The following is a 22,841-nucleotide window of genomic DNA, read 5'->3' as shown; positions in this document are numbered from 1 at the left end:
TCTGAAATATTACTCTCTGCTGCTGCTGCTGCATATGTTTTTTATTTAGTGTGTGTATTGAATGATGGGATGCTCTCTGCTATTGATGCTGAGGCTGCTGCAGTCTGAGCATGTTAGATGTACAGTAAACTCTGCTGGTGTCACTCATTACTGACTCCTCATCCGTCCCGGAGTAATAACTGTGCCTTTTTTATTCCGGCAGATCATCGGCCTATTAAATGTATTCACGCCACAGAAGACGCTGGAGGAATTCCAAGATGTGTGAGTATTATACAGCCGAGTAACTGCTGCTTGCTGTGTGTTCGGAAAATCAATACAGGATGTGGAAGAGGAGGAGGGGTTAGATTATCCTCTCTGACTTTTAGAGGCTTGTGTATCTTATCTGGGTCTCTGCTGTGTGTGTTTCCCTGTTTTACTGCAACTGCGTAAACATATAAGTACACTGCAGGGTGTGTGTGTGTGTGTGCCCATTATTGCAGTGAGGAACGCCCTCACAGGTATTATAGTATTTTATACGACAGTTAACATGTTTAAAGTCGTTTTGGGAGCGTCTGGCTTCCTTAATGTGATGTATTTCCTGTTTAAAAAGGATGTTGGGGGCGGGACATAGCGCAGGGAGGGACCAATCAAAAGTGGAACACAATGGGAGATCAGTCAGGGAGAGAAAGGCGGGCGTTTCTGATCTATTTTATTGATATTTTATCTGGGATTGTTAAAAAAATCTGTGATGGTTTCATTGGTTGGAGTTTTTATTTACATCTCCTGGTTCATGATGAAGTTCAACTAAAGATTTTCTGTTTTCTATAAAAGTAATGAGATTCTTATATAAAAATACTAAAAAAAGTATTGTTTTTGGGGCAGAAATGATCAAATAGTTGTATGGTATGATAGTTAGATTGAGCTAAAAAGGCAAAAAAAAGTCATTTTTCATTTCAATGTGAGTTTAATAAAACGTTTTCTACAAAATAGTGTAGATCAGTGTTTTGTCATGGATGTGTTTCATTATAAAATGCCCATGATTATTGATCAACAGCTGGAAAAAAGTGAGTTTAAGGTTTTTCATGGTGATTTTTAGATATTAAACTTAGTGTTTGTAATCAAAGTCCAAATTCTGGTGTCATGACAACACTGAGACATACACTACTCAAAACCATCTGGTGACTCCCTGGGGGATCCCGCCCCCCAGGTTGAGACCCCCCCCCCCCTTCCCTCCCCTATCATGAATGACGTAGATTTTACCAGACGAAATCAATAACGGATCACATCTTCCACCTGGATTCCACCTGCTCGCTCTGTCCTAATATCCCAGCCCTAACAACACACATGCACATGCACAGCCAGACTGAGATAAATTCTACTTTTGGGTGGACTCTGCCTTTACTGGGTGCACCCGGTTATATTTAGCCGTGTGCTAGATGTGTTCAGAAGTCGACTAGATGTCCATGTGAGAGGAAACTGGCTGTGGACGGCAGAGAGGGGGAACGCTGGAGTGAGATGTGGGAGAAGTGATGGCTTAGTACATCGCAGGGTATGATGGGAACAAGCGTGATTAATGCCGTCCTCGAGAAGCTGTGTGTGTGTGTGTGTGTGTGTGTGTGTGTGTGGGGCAGTGTGTGTGTGTGTGTGTGTGGCGGTGTGTCTGCCTGATTGGAGCTAAAAAGAAAAATGGACAAATCATAGCCGGAGGGTTCTGGGACAAACACACTGTTACAAGACGAAGGAGCACACTCTATTTTCTGAATGTGTGTGTGTGTGTGTATACATGTATGCATATGTCTGTAACAATGTGTGTGACAAAGTGCACTCGCTGTGTGTTTGCAGTATTTTGTAGAAGAGTGTATTTCAGTGTATAAGTGTGTGTGTATGTGTGTTTTAGGCCTCTGTATTCCTGTTTATGTGTGTGTTTATGCTCAAGCTTGCACAGAAACATTCTGCTATAATCGTGACTGCGTTTCTACCCATTTTCAATTCGTCACAGCCTATATTTAAATATGGAGCATACACAAATATAGCCAAGTATAGAAATCCCAGTTTTTACTGCGTGCTTCCTGGACTAAAGCTGCACTTTTTGCTCCGTCCCCACGAGGAAATGTTTGGAAAAATCAGGATTTGCTTCCTTTTTGTCCGTCATGAACCGGCAATTATTCTTTCACAAGGGGAAGTGATGTATTTTAACTGATGATGTAATAATAATATTAAGTTATTAGATTATTTTTATTCGTACGAGTTGTTATATTATTATTACAGGGTTTCTACATAGGTCTGGAAATGTATGGAAAAAGAATTGGGTATTTTCCAGGTCTTGAAATGTTTGGAAATCGCATAAATATATATATATAAATATATAAATATTGTTATAATGTCCCGATATACACACAACTACACATTTTCTGTTGTTTAGCTGCCTGTAAATTGTATTGAAGACCAAAATCTTCAAATCAAATAAAGAAAAAGTGGAGAAAGTATTGAATTGAGGAGTTTTGAAATTGAAACTGTGTAGGAACCCTGTTATTAGTCAGTATTATTATTACACCACCATTAAAATGATGTTGCATCCCTCTTGAAATAAAATTCATGAGTTAATGTTATAATGTGATGTCCGATTATCCGGGAATTCATTACATCAGAAGCTTTTATTACATATTCAACCAAATTAGAGGGATATTATGCATTATTCAGTAGATATTGAATTATCAGTTGTTATAATGCTACCACTGTACCTGCCAAGCTACATCCACACCTCACACATTTTTTGCATATGTGTGTGTATGTGTGTGTGTGTGTGTGTGTGTGTGTATGAGAGGGAGAGCTTTTGTTATCTAGCTACCTGGTGATGAGCTGATGCATGAAACCTGTGTGTGTCTGTCTTTCTTTGGGTGTGTGCATGTGTGTGTCTTTCTGTGTGTCTCTCTTTCTGTGTGTGTGTGTGTGTGTGTGTGTTTTAACCTGCGGGCTGCCCCTGCAGGTATCTAGTGATGGAGCTGATGGATGCCAACCTGTGCCAGGTGATTCAGATGGAGCTGGACCACGAGAGGCTGTCCTATCTGCTGTACCAGATGCTGTGCGGCATCAAACACCTCCACGCCGCCGGCATCATACACAGGGTGAGTCACCGCCACACACACACACACACACACACACACACACACACAGTTTACATCTAAGGTATTCAGTTGAAGCTCTAACAGTAGAATAAACTTAAATTCCTAAATTACAATAGTGAAACAGTCAGGATTTTATCAGCTACATCATAAGGCCAAAGTTTAATATAAGCACACACACACACCTATGCATAAAAATGCAGAGACACACCCACACACACATGGGTTTGCATTTATTAGCTCCATCACCAGGGAACTAAGCCCAGAAGTTCAATATACAGTAAGCACACAAACACAAGGCTCTAAATTTATATTTTGACTTGGTAGCACTGAAACTTTCAGTATCAGAAACCTAGAAGCACCAGCAGAAGACGAGGCTCCAAACATCAATATGTTTATATCAGATTGAGGAGAATTTCTCTGTATTAAAAACAAAAATTACCGCTGCAGAAGAAGAAGGAGTCAGCAAGCGGCTATCTGGCCGTCAGCCGGCGCTCGAGGGAAACACGCTATCTTGTGAGAAGAAGCCTGGGGAAGGGGATTTAATTTTAGTCAATTACAAAAAAAAACAAACCCCGGCTTTGAGGTAAACAAAGTGGAGCTGACGTCTCATTGGCTACAGCAGAACAGATAACAGAGGAAGGGTTGCCAGGTTCACTCTAAACAAGTTTCAACAAAATGAGTCAGCCGAGTGTTATTGTTAGTCCCGCCCTCCTCCCCCTCAGCTGGTCAGATCCCCGCCCCCCAAACACCTGTCAGTCATCTTGATGACGTCATCTCTCCTGAGGCTGAGGTCACCGGCAGTGTGAAGCCTCCACAGCCGATCTGACGCCGACGTTCACCGTGTTTCTGAACTGTTTGGCTTCGCTCTTTCTTTTCTTCCTTCTTTCCTGCATTGTTGTTGTTGTTGTTGTTGTTGTTGTTGTTGTTGCTGTGACTTCCTGCTCTGCGGCTGCTAGCCTCACCTTGATAGCCACGACCAGCTCACCGCTAGCCACGCCCACAGGAAATGGTAAACACCCCAAAATGTCCCAAACATCATTGAAAAGCTTGAATTTCCGATTGGTTGCATTTGCATTTACTTGCGCTTTAGAGCCCTGATACACACACATGAATATACATACACCAGAAAAACACACCCAAGCTATACTGACATCATACACATGTTGCAGTAACACACACACACACACACACACACACACACACACACACACACAGGTGCTCATATTCACTTCCGAACAACAGGCACAGGATGACACACACACACCCTCAAGCACCAGCAGCATCATACAAAGGACATCCCCCGCCTCCCTGCACACACACACACACACACACACACACGCACACACACACACACACACACACACACACACACACAGTCTCTTTATCTCTCACTGACTCACTAACACACTCACACACGCACGGCTCTCTGTCAGTCAGCCGCAGCAGTAGATTAGCGGAGCACATGCCCCTCCTGCTCTGCCAGGCAGAACTAATGGAGCCGTCGGCGAGGCGATCCGGCCGCCCTGGCATCGGCACGCAAACCTTTCATGAGGTGACCGGACGCACCGTGAGTCACGTATCGCCAAGTTACTGCTCTCTGCGTTTTAAAGTGCTCCGTCTCTCCGCTGCTCACGTCCCGCTGCCCCAATGAGACTTTTTCAGTCGCTGTTACGGCTAAAATCTGTTATTCAGATTTTGGTGAATCTGTTTTTTTTGCCTAGTGACTCTGTGTTGTTGAGTTGTAAAGCTCTTTAGTCGTTTTAAAGGGGGGGGGGGGGGTATCCTAGGATGTGGCAATTCTTAGTATTTCTGGTGATTTTGGTACTTGGAGGTGTGAAGTAATCACAGTAAAAAAATTGAATCATGTTTCTATGCCGTTTCCCCACAGTCACTAACTATAAGACACGCCCCCTTGTACAAGCCAGTCAGATTTTGCTCCAGTGTCTATGTAGACACTGGACTGTCTGAAATCGACCAATCAGCGCTAAGAGGAGGGCGGACCTTCCAGAATGGCCAGCCAATCAGAGCAGTAGCTCATTAGCATAAGAAGCTGCTTATGTAAAACGACCTGTTTTCTTGTAGGTGGGAAACAAACACTGGGAAGTGAATAGCTAAAGCTAAAACTAAACGATTTTTACTGAAAAAAACTTCACAGATGTATTTTATCGACACCAGGTAATTATATAAAATTGCTGAAAAAGCAAATGATACCCCTCCTTTAAGATGCACAAAATTTCAAAACACTCCCTCCTGAATACGTTTCTCTGCACAATCAGGTGCCAAAATCCTACAGTTTAAAGGTTTTATTGCCAAAAAATGATGATGATGATAATGATTATGACGATTTTTACCTTTATTTACCCACTGAAGATTTCCTGGATTTTCCATGCTTGTATTTCTGCTTGACATTCACACAGTTAACACCCGTTCTCACCTTTTAGTGTTCTAGCGTCGGCTCGGTCGACGTGTCTGTCCGTCTCCGTTCATTTCAGTTAATTTCCACTGACAGCTGTCTGTTGTCCAGACAGGACTGATGACGCTCCGTCTGTCAGATTTCCGTCTGTTCTGACGGGCGGACAGTTCAACCCAGCTGAACTTTTTCTGGACGGATGGATTCGTAACCGTCCGTTCAGCCAATCGGAGTCATTTCTACGTTTGTTTTGAAAAAAATAGCGGCGAACACAGAGACGACGGTCCGAACAAAACAAAACGGAGAAATCCTGGTGTAACGTTGGGATGATTGTAGGTTTTCTAGCTCAGTTTCTTCTTGAGTTGTTGCAGGAGTAGAGATTGTTCCTGATTCACTTCCCTCCGTCCCCAGAAAATGGTTACGATGATGACAACAGGGATTGTGATGAAATTAAAGATGAAATATCTAATTTATTGGTAGATAAATGATGCCGAATTCCAATTTGTCAACACACAACTGTTTTGGCAGGCGAGCAGACTGTCTGTTACTCACCGAGTTGTAATAAATCAAATGGCAGATGGTCATCAGTGAATTGCATCCATAGGCAATGAGCCGTGTTTATGACAGGACGCTTTATTGGATGGAAATCCTTGAAGTGCCATGAGAATAATAATGTCGGTTTCAGTGGAAAATTAGATTTAGTCTCAGCATTAGGTTCAGAGGAGGAGAAAGAATAACTTTTTACTGTTTCTACAAATCAACTCATTTTGAAAGCAGGCAGTGAGACTCTTTAAAGCAGAACACTGGTGTCTTTAGAGTTTTAGCCCATTTACTTCTGTCTGTGTTTAGCTTACATTTCCCCAAATCATTTTTCAATGCATACCATCTGTAATTCGATTTTTTAACGTTTACTTTTTCGTCGTTTTCAAAATCCAAACTTTACAGTGTCAAACCTAGCTTGAACTGAACTGCTGTCCCGGCTAACAGAGACAGCCTGATAAAAAGCCGTGGATGTGACAGTGAAGTGTTTTTGAGGATTATTTCCTGGAGGAGACTTCATCTCTTCCTGTGGGTGTCAGCTGACTGACAGGATTAACTGTTTTGGAAAGCACTTTGTTACAGTTGTTTTAAAAAGTTCCTTCTACTACTACTTCTTCTTCTTCTTCTTCTTCTTCTTCTTCCTCTTCTGCTTCTCCTCCTTCTTCTTATTGTTATTATGGAAATTTGGAAAGTGCTTTGTAATAGTTGTTGTAAAAAGTGCTATATAAATAAAGTTTCTGCTTCTCCTTCTGCTTCTTCTTCTTCTTCTTCTTCTTCTTCTTCTTCTTCTACTGCTTCTTCTCCTTCTTCTTCTTCTTCTTCTCCTTCTGCTTCTTCTTATTATTATTATGGAAATTTGGAAAGCACTTTGACAGTTGTTTTAAAAAGTGCTATATGCATAAAATTTCTTCCTCTTCTTCTCCTTCTTCTGCTTCTTCTTCTCCTTCTTCTTCTTCTTCTTCTTCTTCTTCTTCATCATTATTATATTGTTGATAACCCTCTCATCGTCCCGCTCCCCCTGCAGGACCTGAAGCCCAGTAACATCGTGGTGAAGTCCGACTGCACGCTGAAGATCCTGGACTTCGGCCTCGCCCGGACGGCCGCCACGGGCCTCCTGATGACGCCCTACGTCGTCACCCGCTACTACCGCGCCCCCGAGGTCATCCTGGGCATGGGCTACCAGGCCAACGGTGAGTGGAGGACGCGGCGTCTTGAGCAGAGCGACCGGCCAATGAGGAGCTACTACGCTGCCGCCTATGCAGAACGCTGCCTGGCCTGCTGCATGCCCCTCCCACTGGGATGTTTCGAGAGCACCGCCCACACACACACACACACACACACACACACACACACACACACACACACACGCACACACACCCTCCCTGTTCCTCTAAAGGTCACACACACGGGGGGGGTGGAGTTGGCACGTCGGGCAGCGGTGCTTCATGGGAAACTTCCTGTTTGGGGACGCCGGTGCCCAGCAGTGCGGTAGCTTGTGTTTGATGTTTTATTAAGCGGTCGGCCGTCCTGAGCTCGTTACAGCGAGGCTGAAGAACGCCAGTACGAATCCAGTCACTTACTGCATGCTTCAGCGGGTTCACTCAGCACTCAACACTGCCTGGAACACATCACACTTTCTGCAGAACGGTCTTGTACGGAGACGTGACTGATGCTTCATTAGCTTAGCGGTTACACATCTAAACCCAGATGTTGAAGGAACTTTAAAGGTCCCACATGGTGTAAAGCAGGATTCCCCTTGCCTCTGTGATGATAAAGGAGTTGGATGTGTATCTAAACATGGTGAAAGTATCAAAACTAAATCCACACAATCCATATTAGAAAAGCGAGCCTCTAAACGAGCCGTTTGGACTTCCGTAACTTTGTGGCGTCACAAAGGTTCGCTCATTATCATTTCTGTAAGAAATAATAGACTAACAAAGTGTTTTTTTCAAAGCGGTCGAGCGGTCGTCATCGTTTATTACCGGAGAGTTTTCCCTACCTGTAGCCGCCGGGCCGCGGCGTCTCACGTTTCACTCTCGAAACGGTTAGCCAATCGGAACAGAGGGGTCGTTAATATTAATGAGCCTTAAAGACACGGCGACAGAAACGGCCTGTTCTTGGTAAGGCTCAGAGAGATGCTGGAAAATGAACGTGGAGAAATGGATTGAGAGTGTTTTTGGTTCATGACACCACACACACAGCTTTGAATGGACCTCAAGACACAAAATAAAACTCTGGGAAGTGGAGAATATGGGACCTTTAAAAGTTCTTCAAGGAGGAAATTTCCCTTTTGGCACAGGTATTATAGTAAGTAGGTTAAGCTTTATTTATGTAGCGACTTTTTAAAACACAGTTTACAAAGCGCTTCACAACAAGAGGAGAAAAGACATAACTTAAAGAGAATAAAAGCCTTAAAAGCCATCATAAAATAACACAATCACACACACATAAAAACACATAAAAACCTATACGATACACATTCTGAGGTGGAAACACAGAGAGGAAGCTCTTATTGCAGCAAAACCCTGGAGAGTCTTGTTAGCAGGCTTCCTCACCCTCAGTCCTCTTGACCGAAAACATTGACCCTAACTTTTCCTGCTGACTTGTTGCTTTTTTTGCTTATTCTCTCCTCCCTCCCTCTATGCTGCGCGTATGTAGTGGATATTTGGGCTGTGGGCTGCATTATGGCAGAAATGGTTCGCCACAAAATCCTTTTTCCAGGAAGGGATTGTATCCTTGAGCTGCTTGCAGCAGTGTCTGGCATTTCTTGTGAAACAAACACAGCACAAAAAAAAAACAAAAAAAAAACAACAGTCCTGATTTCTTTCTTCTTTCCAAACCATTATTTTTCATCGAATGGATCGCAGAGAGATCACATCCTGTGAGCAACTATGGAAATTCTATTTCTCCGATGTGCCTGACACCTCAACTTGCAACCACCCACCTCCTGTTCCCACACACACACACACACACACACACACACACACAAACCCCCTCCCCACTCACCTAAGCAGCAGCACTGTTGCTTGCAGCACCATGACAGTCACATGGAAAACCTGAAATAGAATTGAAAATAGTTTGCTCTTTCATAACCGAGAACTGAACTGCAGAAAACACCTTCTTCTATCCTCCAAACTGCTCTCCACACGTCTTTGTAGATCGCGTAGCTGCAGTCGCACAAAAGGATAAATCGGCCCAGAATGCAACACTGAACACACTGGTGTTCGGTTAGAGAGACGCCTCAGATTTGTGAGGCCTTAATCTGCAATCTCACACGTGTGGATGTGTGGAAAAGAGCTCAAAAGGATTCATTTTTGGCTTTATAAATCAGAAAATGCAGTTTTTACACATGCATACATAGAGTAAATGGATTGCAGTGAGAATACTGAGGGTGTTAAAATGCATTTCTGCTCTCATAATACACATTCAGAAGGCCTTGAGAGTCAGCGTCTCACTCGTCTAAAGCTTATGATGCACTGTGCAACAAGAAATAATCTTAACTCGTCTCCTCTTTGGCTGCTAATATTGCTGTTTTTACTGTGACACACTACCAGTCAACAGTCTGGACCCTCCTGACTGAATGTTCTGTGTTTCTGATTCTCTTAAAGCCATTTTGATCTAAAGGCTTCTGCTTAAATGCTTGAAATTAGTTTTTCAGATAAATATAAATAGTGAAGTTGATCTTATGTATGAATTTCTTTCCAAAGCCTTTGTCTTTCCATCAAGGCAAACTTTAAAGAATCTAAAATATAAGATAGTTTTGATTTGTTTAACACTTTTTTGGTCGCTGCATAATTCCGTTTTGATGTCTTTACTATTATTCTAAAAGGTGGAAAATAGTAAAAATAAAGTAAAATGTGGTGTGTCCAAACTTCTGACTGGTAGTGTATGTATATGCTAGCCGGATGCGTCATCATGTTGCTCGGCCTTGTGGGACGCTGACCCAGGTTTGACACGGGAGCGCGCACCGCACTGCATGCAAGCCATTTTTTTTTTTGTCGTGCATCACACACATCACCTGGAACGCATCATTTTCTGTTCTGTTGTTTTCCCTTTTTTGTTCTTTTGAGTTTTTGTTTGTTTGTTTGTTTGTTTGTTTTTGAGTCCTGCATGCTAATTTGGTGGTTGTCATTTCATTTTTCAGTTGATGTCTGGTCTGTTGGCTGCATCATGGCTGAAATGGTCCGGGGTAGTGTGTTGTTTCCAGGCACTGATCGTATCCTTAAGTTGGACCTCCATCCAGACCCAGACGCCATCCTCTCTCATCTTTTGCCCAAACGTCTTGTTCACATCTTTGTGCTCCGTCGCGTCGTCGAGACCAGATGGCGGATACTTTTTCCAAATTTCGCGTTGGCAACAGAACATACAAACACAGCCGGAAGTAGGACGAAGATATATTTTACTACTTCTTAAAAAGTCCATCAAATGAGTGAAGAGGAAAATATCTTTGACAAGGGTTCAGCTGATACAGGTTTCTGAAGGCCAAGACAGATCCTGATATTTTTGTGTTGAAGATGCGGATAGCTGATTATTTTGTGCCGATGTTTAATATATTTAAATCTGAGTGAACCCCCGTTATTTTCTTCTCATCAGGGTGGAAAAGCCTCTGAAACAGCATTCAGACCATCATGGGACACTAAAACTCTCCACTGAAACCCAGACTGATGAAATTCTTTTAGTGTCAGCAGCTCTTTAAGGCAGAGAGACACCACACACCTGTTCAATGGTAGAGAAACTCTGGGAGACTTTACTTTTTTGTTTTCTGTAGTTGCGGTCAGGGAGAAACGTCGATCAAATCGGCAGCGGACGCTTTCACTGGCCGATATCCGTTATATAATAAAAGGCTAATATCGACCCGATGTATTGGCAAACTGATATATCGGTCTAAACTTATTTTTGACTACTATCTTCATAATGAAATGTTTAATGCTGGTTGATAGTGACCATGTTGGTGATAGTTATTATCATATAGTGCTCTATTTCAGTTTTTCGAAAGAGATTTTCATTCCAAAATGCATCTCCGGGGGCATTTTCCCACAACTCTAAGATGAGATAAGACTGTATTTTATTGATCCCCGAGGGGAAATTCAGGTATAATATAATCATATATATAATAAATAAGATATAGTCAGCTTGCTTTGGAAAGACCAACAGCCTTGTTGAAACGTGCTGCGTGAGAGCAGGAGCATTTCTCCGATGTTCTGGGAGTCGAGGTTGCGTTGATGATGAAAACAACAAAAAAACAAGATAATAGACAAAGTTGTGAACAAGGCGTGAGTGTCTGTATTTGTCCTCCAGGTTGACCTGTACATGTTAAACCTATATGTGTGTGTGTGTGTGTGTGTGTGTGTGTGTGTGAGTGTTTTTGTCCTCAAGACCAAAAAACAGTCTGTGTTGCACTGAGATTTCCAGCATCTAAAGTACTTGAGGTCGTTTTCAACGCCTTATATGCAACGTTTGCAACTTTCAGATGTTGGAAATCGTTTTTGCAACCCAGGTCATAGTGTTTGCATCCCACCCAGCCCTTCCAAACTGATTTCAGCGGGTTTGATGTATTAATGGGATTTGAATCTTTTTTGGCCATTTCTATTGGTAAGAAAATTGCCAAAACTTCACCACATCACTGTCCCACCATCCTCTCACCAAAGTTTACGGGAGTTTTTGTTTTTGTGTGTCGACCATAACAGATTTTTCACTGGATTTATCCACAGTTTCTCTACCAAAGCAACAGTGATAGAACAATATACTTTTTTTTTGGTATATATTCATGTTCACACCACAACCAATAGCCTTCACTTTACACTGTAGATTTGTATGTATAAGTATTTTAGGTACATATCCAAGCCAGAACATCACAAACCAAGACTGTTATCTTTTATTACTCATCAATTCAAAATATTCCCCAAAAACGTCCCGCCCAGCTCTCTGAAGCCCGCTCCCTCTGTCCAAGTCCCGACCGGTTGCTTTTCTTAACGCTGTCACCTTAAGATATCGACCAGTGGAACAAGGTGATCGAGCAGCTGGGCACGCCGTCGCAGGAGTTCCTGATGAAGCTCAACCAGTCGGTCCGGACCTACGTGGAGAACCGGCCGCGCTACGCCGGCTACAGCTTCGAGAAGCTGTTCCCGGACGTCCTGTTCCCCGCCGACTCCGAACACAACAAGCTGAAAGGTAACGGACGCCGCCGCCGCCGCCTCTGCTGACAGACCTTCAGGACCGGTAGACATCGAGTTGACCCCGTTAGATCTATTACATTCATCACATCATTACAGGTGCAACTTTCTCCACCTTGAAGGGCAACCATTTGGGAAATTAAAGCTGGTGTTTTTCCAGATGCCGGAAGGTGCAAGGAATAATGGGGAAATCAGTGTTTTGATTATAATAATAATAATAATAATAATAATAATAATAATAATAATACACTTATTAATAATAATAATATCACTTTTCAAAAGCATGGGTTTGTGCTGAACAGAAATAAATAAAATCAAATGCAAATAATAAAGCTTTTTGCTCATATTTATTCAATAACAAGAAATGAACAACAGGAGGAATGTGAAATGAACTAGAAATAAAAACACAGGAAACACAATTAGAAATGAGACCATACCAAAACTGTTTCTAATGAGAAATTCAACTGAGTAAATTGAAATCTTACCTTTTAAAGTAACCCAAATATAATTTTGACAATATATTAAAGTTGAAAATAAATCAACTTGCAAGGTAAAGCACTTCCAAAAGAAATCACATGCTGCTCTTCGTCCAACAGCCACAGTATGCTTCTTCAGCGTTACTGCCTGAAATAAAAAAAGAAAGACTTGTGTGAAGCTGATGCTGGACTTTTTTGATTGCTGCTACGGTCATTTGAGGATTTCTACATTGCGTCCTGCATGACCAGACCATGGCGTTAACGTGGGGTTAAGGGTTCATGCCAAAAATCGATGCACTCATGGCCCTTGTGCCCTAGCAATGCAAAACGATGAAAGCCTCCACCAAACGGCACAGGTTCGTGTTCCACTGTGTTTACTGCAACCTAACAAACATCCGTTGACAGCAAAGCCCAAGTGACAAATCAGTTTTCAGTGGCTGCCTTAGATTAAGGAATAAATACGGAAGCTGACAGTTCAGAACCGAGTTGTTTACCGTTAGGAGGAACTTACCTGGAGCGTGTCTTCATGTTGAGATGGAGAGCAGACGACAGGAACGCTCACAACAAACAGGGAGGAACAGCGGAGAGGAACGCAGCTCGTCCTGCTCTGCACCTCATCTGCAGACGGGAATATGTGACAGCAGTCTGTTCCCCTGAAACTAGGCTTGTTAAATTGCATGTGTTGCATGTTCATATTTGGCGTTTAGAGCTGTGATAGCAGGTCCTGACAAGGGTTTCCTGCAGGGAATGTTGGTAGTGACTGACTAACCTAAATACCCAAATAAATAACACACACTTAATGTTTTCTATCTGCCGTTTCGGTTTAATATGCAAGGGAAAATAAGCTCACAGTGAAAGTAGAAAAAAAGAACAAGAATGGATAGTGCTGCTGGGATACACATAGGTTAAAAATCAATGATGGTAAGGTTGCTCTTTGGTGGCGGGGTTATCAGTAGAATCCAGAAAAGTAAAAAGACCAAGGCACTCTTTCTTTTAGATTAAAAATGAACATTAAAAAAGAACTCTGACGTGTTTCGGCCACATGTGGCATTTTTAATCTAAAAGAAAGAGTGCCTTGGTCTTTTTGCTTTTTTGGAAACTCAAAATGAAATTGCATTGCATTTGAGAAATCAGTTTGGTATCGGCTTACTTGTCGGCTAACAAAGTGCATCAGGAGGAAGGCAGTGCAAAGTCATGAAGGAAATAATTTGAGGTTACCAACGGACTTAACAGACTTACCTGCTAACAAAGCAAAACACCAGCGTTCTAGACATTATATTATTATCACTGATATTATGGCTTTAACATTGGCTCAACTTTAGGTTTTAGGTTTTATTTATTTGCACCATAAGAAAGAACAATGAAGACAATACAAAAAAAATAAAAAATAAACAAAGGGCATGTGCTGGAGAGATTTGAAACCCAAGTGGGCTTATAGAAAGCACCTCACCGAGAAAATAAAATAAATAAAAACTTTTAACTTCAAGTCAATTAACTTTACTCACTCAATGTGATGCTCCCAAAATAATATGCTCCTCATTGGTTGCAGTGTAAATAATGGAGATTCTGATTTCTACTGTTTTACAGTCAAGGTGTTTGAGAACAGTGTGTTATTCTGGCTCAACGTGCCTAGTTATCAGTGTGCTGAATGTCAGGGGAGAAGACGAGTGGATGGAGGAAAGGATGGAGGCGGTGAGGGAAAGAGGGAGGGGGAGGAGCTAATGAATGGAGAAAGGGAGGGGGAGAGGGAGGAAAGATGGAGGATGGAGGGGTGAGACGAGGAATGGAACGGACCGGCGGGGTGAAGAGCTGAACTCATTTCTCTGTTTCTGCCACAATTGCTTTTCAGCGAGCCAAGCCCGAGACCTGTTATCCAAAATGCTGGTAATAGACGCGTCCAAACGGATCTCAGTGGACGAGGCTCTGCAGCACCCGTACATCAACGTGTGGTACGACCCGACCGAGGTGGAGGCGGTAAGGACTCACTTCTCACTGTGTAGGAGGGGGGGAGGGGGAGGGGGAGGGGGAGGGGGGGTGATAAGCTCTGGTAATTGCCTCTTCTCTCCAAAAGTGTTTGTGCCGTGTGTGCAGAAAGTAAAAAGTCTGAAAAAGTTGTAAATTATCTCACTTTGCGGCTCCGTGCTTCAGGTGACAATCCACCACCGTCTCCTTAGGAGAACAGCGGCTCAGCCGGCGGGAAACGATTTTGCCGGTGATCAGGAGGATTGGAGGATGAAGAGAATTGTTGCTCTTCTTTTCCTCTCCTCTCCGATCTCCTCTCCTCTCTCTTGTCCTCTCATCCTCCCCTCTCTTTTCCTCTCCTCTCTTTTCTCCTCTCCTCTCCTCTCTAACTCTCTTCTTCCTCTCGTCTCCTCTTCCTCTCCTCTCCTCCTCCTCTCCTCTGCTCTGCTCTCCTCTCCTCTCTCTTGTCCTCTCATCCTCCCCTCTTTTCCTCTCCTCCTCTCCTCTCTCTTATCCTCTCATCCTCCCCTCTCTTTTCCTCTCCCCTCCTCTCTTTTCTCCTCTCCTCTCCCTTTTCTTATCTTTTTTCCTCTCCTCTCCTCTAACTCTCTTCTTTCTCTTGTCTCCTCTTCCTCTCCTCTTCCCTCCTCTCCTCTCCTCTCCTCCTCTTTTCCTCTCCTCTCCCTTCTCTCCTCTTTTCCTCTCCTCTCCCTTCTCTCCTATTTTCTCCTCTCCTCTCCTCCTCTTTTCCTCTCCTCTCCCTTCTTTCCTCTTTTCCTCTCCTCTCCCTTCTCTCCTCTCCTCCTCCTCTCCTCTCCTCTCTCCTCCTCTCCTCTCCTCTCCTCTAACTCTCTTCTTCCTCTCCTCTCCTCTTCCTCTCTTCCTCTCCTCTTCCTCTCCTCTCCTCTCCTCCTCCTCTCCTCTCCTCTCCTGACAGTCCGGCCTTGAAAAGTGCAGATTTGTGTGCAGATTTTGCTCCGACGCTGCACAAATGAATCAAATCTCAGTTTGACTCTGGGGAGGACGGATAGCTCTATCTCGCCGCTCGCTCTCAGATTCAGTTTATTCCAGCGCCGCCGACGCTATAAATTTGAATTTAGTGGTTTGAGGTATTTCCTGGAAAAGCTTGTGCACACCGAAGCAGAAAAACTCGGTGACAAGCCGGTACGTTGCGAGGACGGTTTAGCGCAGCGGTTTTCAATTACGTGCCGGCGTTCCCCACGAGTCCGCAGGTTTTCATTCCAACCCAACACTACAGCAGCTGATTAGCACGACTTCAACCAGAGACGAGGAATTAATCAGTGAAATCAGCTGCTGTGGTGTTCGGTTGGAATGAAAACCTGCAGACTCTGGGCTCACAGTGGCACATGATTATAAACCACTGGCCTCGTCATTAGAAAGACCATCAGACAGTCTCTGTAATGCAAAAGTCACAGGTTCCATCTCTGCAATAGCCAGCATGTGTCCGTCTGCGTTCGTGTGTCCGAGAGCAAGACAGTTTAGTTTAGTTCAGTTAAATGCCTAAGATGTAAAACATTTTGGGGGGTGACAGGATGCCTGGTGGTTACAGACTACAGGGTCATAAGTTCAATCCCCATAACGGCCCGTGTGTGTGTGTCCATCAACAGCCACCCGTCCTGTCGAAGTGTCCTTGAGCAAGACATTTTACTTCCGGCTCGCTTGTAAGGCGGCGGCCACACTGATCACTGAGTCCGTCCGTCTCTTTCAATTTCAATTCATTTTCAATGACAGCTGTCGGTTTTGACGGACAGAAACTTCAGCCTAGTTCAACCCCCGAATCCGTCCATCCAACTTTATCTGGACGGATGGATTTGTCACCATCTGTTTAGCCAATCCGAACAATTTGTTTTGGATAAATAGCGGCGAACACAGAGAGACGACGGTCCGACCGAAACAAAGATAAAACAGAGAAAACCCGGTGGAGCGTTGGGATGACTGGAGTGTTTTCCAGCTCAGTTTTCTTATTGAATTTATACAGTAGAAGCTCCGTTATGAGCAAAGCTTCCTGTTCTTCTGCCTCGCCGCCATGTTGACGCTCAGAACAAACCAACTGACACAAATCTATCCGTCAGTAAGTCTGTCTGTTTTCTGATGGATCAGTGTGGCCGCTGCTTATGTTGGATAAGAGCTCTGGATAGGTATGTCAGCTATTTGCCTTAAAATGTAATTGTGAAATAAAACCCTAATGAATAATAAGGTCTACAGTTGGTATTGGAATATTTTGTGATGTTTTCTGTGCTGTTTCAGTCCAAAAATCTTTTACTTTTGGGCTTTACCTTGCTGTGACAGTATGGATTTAAGGTCGTGTTGCTCAATGTTTAGATTGACCATCTGGTAAGAAGACTGAAATATAAAAACCTTCTTTTTCTGTCGTTTTCCAGCCGCCGCCCCTGATCACAGACAAGCAGCTGGATGAGAGAGAGCACACAGTGGAGGAGTGGAAAGGTAGGAGGGAAACTCTCCTCTTCTCTCTGTTTTCTCTTTTCTTCTTGTCTTTATTTCTCTTCTTGTATTCTTTTTCTTCTCTTCTGCTCTCTTTTCTCTTCTCTAGTTTCATTCTCCTCTTCTCTTCTCTCTTTTCTTCTCTTCATTTCTCTTCTCTTTTTCTCTTTTTTCTCTTCTTCTCTTCTCTCCTCTTCTCCTCCCACAGATATTGTTGCACTGTGATGAGCTGTCATAAGTACTTAGCTTTTTGCAGCGCGTTGCGTAACATCGGCGTATCTTCGTGCTCCACAGCCTGTGGGACATTTAATCTTCATTCTGAAAATGAAGCGCATGTTTTTCCTGTGCATAACCTGTCTGAATTCATAAATTCACAAAGGAATGATGCACAATCCTAACTTGACTCTAAAGCTGGAAAAAAAAAAAAACCTGACACGCTCCTTGCATACAGCTTCCTCCTGGTTTCCTCTTTCCACAGACTGAAAAGGGTAAATCAGGAAAACTTTGTTCTTCTTATATAAAAACAGTTTAAAGTAATACTCTGCGGCATTTTCATATAAATAAATGTCTGTTTTGCTCCTCTCTATCACCAATTGATTTAACACAGCAGTGATCCAACCTATATCCAGTTCATAAATCTTCTCCACTGTCTGTCCTGAACAGCCGGTGTCTGGTCACTCTTTCCTGGGAAAAATCTTCAGTCTCACAGGAAGTGATGCGTTTTACATTTCCGGTTTGTTTGGAATAAACAGAAGAAGAAGAACTGGGTAGTTAGCATGAGCAGTGATAGCCACCATGGCTGAACAGACAGAGAAAAGAGAAACTCAAACTGCAGCAACAGAAAATCCAAGCTCCGCCCACACTGTTTGATTGACAGGTGATCTGTGGGAAGTGCAGTGCAGAAACACCACAGTGAGGCTGAGGGACAAAGATGGAGACTGAATAAAACAAAACAAAAAAACAGGGATTACAACTTAAACAATTAGGTTTAAAGCTGTGCTAGTATCTTCTGACATTAGTAGCTCCAAATGACAGCGAGAGGTAACTTTTTGAAAACCCGGAAATCCTGTGCAGTGAGGTCAGTGAACGTCACACAGCTCACTCATGTTTACCATCCGGCCGGTCTGTGATGCTTTATATCAAAGGAAACCGAAGAGACGAGAGAGGAGAAGATCTAACGCTGGTGAGTCCAGCTTTCTCTGCTGCTGGTTAGTAGACAGATTGAATTTCACTCTTAAATTTGGATTTGTCACTTTCTCTGGGGGCAGATTTCCCATAAGACTGACACCAGGATTTCCTTTTGCGCAAATGAGGGAATCTATCGCCTCAATTAGTAATGACGGGACACTAAGGCTGAACGATTTTGAAAAAATATCTAATTGCGATTATTTTGACTGATATTGCAATTGCGATATAATTTGCGATATTAGAGGGAATGATCATTTTTACATCATTATTCTCATTTTCATCGAAAAACATATTAAAATGATTATGGTGTGATTTTTGCGGGGATCTGTACCAAACAAAGATGTTTTCTTAAGTCTGTAGAATATGATGTGTAGGCCAGGACATCTCTGCAGCACGACAATATTTAATTTAAAATGGTATTTTGACACACATTTCACCTTTTAACAAATATTGTGCCTCCTGCGATTTGAAAATTGCAGTAGGCCATATTGCGATTTTGATAAAATTTCGATTAATTGTTCAGCCCTATGGGACACTCTCCTCTGTTGCAGCCCCACTTTGTGATTTAGGTTGATAAGACATTAAAATCTTGCCTGTGCAGCTTTAACAGCCAAGCTCACAGGAAGGTCGTCTCTCAGCCTTCACCCTGGATGTGACCAAACGGCGTTGCAGCCTAATCGCTCCCGTTTGTCGCAGCCCAGCCAGCTTCTCTGCGATGCTGGCTCCATAAAACCTCCATCTAAATCTCTTCCTCTTCCTCAGTGCTGACAGAGTGATAATGACAACAGGGAATTCACACCTGGGCTGTGACCTGTTGCCATTTCCTGGTTCCACCCCATGTTGTTGTACAGAGACTGCTGAGGAACATCTCATCTCATCTCTTCTCATCTCGTCTCTTTAGAAATAAAATACACTGCAATAAAAAAAAGTGTGGACACATACTTCTCACTCTTTCACTCTCTCCCTCTCTCTTTTTTCTCACCTCTAATTGAACCAAACATGTGTTTCTTGTTCATTGCAGAGTTGATATACAAAGAGGTGTTGGACTGGGAGGAAAGGACGAAGAATGGGGTGATCAGGGGACAGCCAGCTTCTTTAGGTTAGTGGAGTTTCCTGTGTGTGTGTGTGTGTGTGTGTGTGTGTGTGTGTGTCTTGTACCTCTCAGAGTTGGGAAAATGACCATGATTGCACTATACAGCATGCTTGTGTGAACTGTTTCCCCTACGGCTGCACTGTTGAAACTGCAACACTGTGGTATCGTAGTTTCCACATTGTAAGAGATTGTACTTTAGTTTTAGACTCATTATCTCCACAGCTTCCACATCTGTTATGCAAAACTGTTTAAATGACTTTTTAAATGGCCACCACTAGCTTGGGGGGTCCAAGGACCATAAACATAAAAAATGAAGATGAGAGTTAAAAATGAACAATAGTGCAATATAGTTTGTTTTTAGTCAATTGTGTGTACTCAAGATTCACCAAATAAGTTTGAAAACGTTGAATATGCTCAGAAACAATTAATAAACAAATTACTACCTGCAGGACAAATTTTCTATTACTGCAAGGACTCATTTGACTTGTATTGTCCAATGATTATTTCAGCACTCCTTTCTGTCAAAAAGGGCACCAACACAATTCAATCTATGACATACAAGAAAATTTGGCGTGGCAACAAGGGTGGCCAATCAGATTTCAAGGGTAGCCAGTGCCACCCAGGCCGCCCCTTTGGCTCCGCCCCCTGCTGACTGACTGGAACTTGGCTCCTGATGCCCACGTCTTGTGCCATGAATGAATGAATGAATAGATACGAATGGAAACGTTTCAATTGGGCCACGCCTACAAAGTGCAGTACAAGTGTGAAGCCCTATTCAATTTCTATGAGCAAAACAATAAATTACAATTTTTTGTGGTTGATTTTTGTGTGTTTTAATAATTGATGTGAAATATATGTAAGTATATGGTGTTGTTAATTGCCCATAACCTTTTCACATCTGTCAAAAAACTGCATGATCATTATAATTTAATTATCTGGAAGTCACAAAATGTCATGTTAGCATTTTGACACTTCAAGAAAAAAACATTGTAATGATCTTGCTGTTGTTTGAGAACCGTGAAAAAGTATTTACATTTCACATCAATTATTAGAACATGAAAACATCTATTTATTGTTTTGTTCATAGAAATTGAACAGGGTTTCACACTTGTACCGCACTTGGGCGTGGCCTTTTCGCCGCCTCGTCGCCTTTCTTCTGTCTTGCAGCAGGTTCGCGTTCGATTTCTGACCACAGGCAGTCGCCTCTGTTTCTCATAGCGCAGGTGCAGCAGTGAGCAGCAGCCCCCCGCAGCAGCACCGCCACCACCACCCCTCCACCTCCTCCTCCGCCTCCGCCAACGACGTCTCCTCCATGTCGACCGACCCCACCCTGACCGACACCGACAGCAGCCTGGAGACCGCCAGCGCCGCCGCCGCCAACACCGCCGCCACGGCTACCGGCCCCCTGGGCTGCTGCAGATGACTATCATCGACGCCACTTCCTGGTCCGGGGCTAGGCCGCGCCCCCCCCCCCTGGTTGGATCCAAGACCACAAGCCCGACACTGGCTCCTGGCCCCGCCCCTGTCTTTGACTCCTCCCACTTCCCTTCTATGCTTGTCTTCAGTAGTGTAGCGTTTAAGCCAGTTTTAGCTAGCTGTTCGAAAAATGTTTTTGTTTTCTGAAAGGACGGAGATTTGATTTTTTTTAATTTAATTTAATTTTTTTCATAATTATATAGTCCTTCTTTTTTTTTTTTTTTTAGATTATCTTTTGACTTTGAGTCCTGGCTGTAATTTATTGTGGCATTTCTTAATTTTTTTGAAACCTAAGATGAGAACTTTTATGATTTCACTATGTTCCGGTTTGTATTAACCGACGGTGAGAATTTAAAGAAATATCTGTAAAATGTTTTAATGTGATCTATTTTTCTGTTTAAAAATCATTTGATTCACTTGTAAGCTACTGCTTTTACAACTTGCCATATAAATGTAGATTGAGTTTGTACAGATTTTATTGTAGATGTACTTTTTTCTTCAATACAAGTTTGCAGTGAGCCATTGAAACATAATTTAATTGACAAATGTATGGTCTTAGTACTCCCCTAGTAATACTTCCTTATCTACTTTATCTCACACAAAATGGATATTGTTTTAAACGCATATGACATATCCATTTGTTTGAACTGAGATCATCTAGATTTATTTGTATAAAAAGAACTGTTTTCTTGTGAGTCACTACTACTTCCTTTATTGTAAAATTTCAATTTAATGAAAGCTTTATAATTTGCTCTTTTTTCAATTCTTGTATAGTCATGACTTGATCTCAAACTGCTGAGATTTCCACTCACCACCATTTTCCTTGTTGATATGAGAATCTGACTTTTGTTTTGTCTGATTTTTTACCTTCTGCGTTTTTTGTTTTTTTTGAAATCGGTAAGCTATGGGATTGAAACGGCACAGTTAGGTCCAGAGAGATAACTTGGAGCTTTTTGATGACTTTCTTCATTTATTTTTAAGTGCTTAAAGTACCTCTTCCTCTTGTCTGCTATGGGCTGTGTGACATTATGGAAGTGTACTGGTGGAATTGCTTTGATAAAGGCCTGGAGACCGACCGCAGAAAAAACAGCTTTGCCGGACGCGTGTCGCTCCTCTGCTTCCTCTGTCGGTCTGAATCGCTGGGCTTGCTTTGACAGTGAGGTATTGTTAACGGAAAAAGACTGGGGAATGTGTTTTTGTTATGCGTTGAGAGCTTTTTGAAGAAGCGAAATGTAGAGTCGCGTGAGGTTGTGAAATCAGTCGAGGTGTAAGTAGAACGTGCTTCGGTCAAGTAGGGAGTCGTGATGTTGAGAACGCTCGTGAACGTGTCGATGTTTGGTGTCTTGGGACGGAAAGCGAGTCTGCAGCCCGATGGAACGGTGTGAAAGATTTCTGCTTCCTACTATGAGATCCTACTATTAGTAATGTAACTAATGTATTTTTGTGAATTTTATGCCAGTTTTCAGTATGTGAGAACGTCTGTCAGAGGAAATTTGAAAGCGATTTTTCCCCGAGAATTGGCCAAACCCTTTCGCGTACCAGACTTGCCTGCGTTTGTGAATAAAATGAAACGAAAATAGGTTAGCATGTTGAAAACGGCATCAGAACCACCCAACCCCCCCCCCCCCCCCAACTCAAAAGTCAAATTATCCTTACTGTATGCAATAATAGTGCCCTTCTTGTTTTCGATTTTTGTTTTGAAAGGAAAAGTGCCTGTTGTTAGTCAAGCATTCATTCCTGAATATGTGGGAAGAATTGTATTCATTCTGTGTAGAAGGTTTTTATGATGTCTGGGTAAAAACAACAGTAGTTTCCATATCAAAAATCAATCACATATAATGCGGTTGTAGTTCTCACAAATGTATTGTATATTTTTCTACTGTTTTTGATTTTGACCCTAAAGTTGGAGACTGTAGTGTTTTGCAGGGTATGAAGGTGATGATGTATACTTTGAGA

General features: G+C 42.7%; 1 protein-coding gene across 3 annotated transcripts in view; it reads left to right on the top strand.

Annotated features, from left to right (window-relative positions):
- mapk8b (mitogen-activated protein kinase 8b) overlaps window positions 1–21,299 on the top strand; it is a 31,556-nt gene extending 10,257 nt beyond the window's left edge. For 2 of the 3 annotated variants that reach the window (XM_071899379.2, XM_078290790.1), the window contains 9 exons: window positions 203–261; window positions 2,966–3,104; window positions 7,079–7,244; window positions 10,199–10,270; window positions 12,043–12,225; window positions 14,553–14,677; window positions 17,068–17,131; window positions 19,338–19,415; window positions 20,628–20,756. In XM_071899379.2, the coding sequence (XP_071755480.1) occupies window positions 203–261; window positions 2,966–3,104; window positions 7,079–7,244; window positions 10,199–10,270; window positions 12,043–12,225; window positions 14,553–14,677; window positions 17,068–17,131; window positions 19,338–19,415; window positions 20,628–20,644 (903 nt within the window). In that variant the 3' untranslated portion in view covers window positions 20,645–20,756. Of the gene's footprint in view, window positions 1–202; window positions 262–2,965; window positions 3,105–7,078; window positions 7,245–10,198; window positions 10,271–12,042; window positions 12,226–14,552; window positions 14,678–17,067; window positions 17,132–19,337; window positions 19,416–20,627 lie in introns of all 3 variants that reach the window. The other variant, XM_071899378.2, reaches the window with a different exon arrangement.
- Window positions 21,300–22,841: the final 1,542 nt, after the last annotated feature.

The sequence above is a fragment of the Centroberyx gerrardi genome, chromosome 20 (assembly GCF_048128805.1).
Source record: "Centroberyx gerrardi isolate f3 chromosome 20, fCenGer3.hap1.cur.20231027, whole genome shotgun sequence".
Classification (NCBI taxonomy): domain Eukaryota; kingdom Metazoa; phylum Chordata; class Actinopteri; order Beryciformes; family Berycidae; genus Centroberyx; species Centroberyx gerrardi.
The sequence above is the reverse complement of the archived record's forward strand: the minus strand, read 5'-3'. Positions and strand labels throughout refer to the sequence as shown.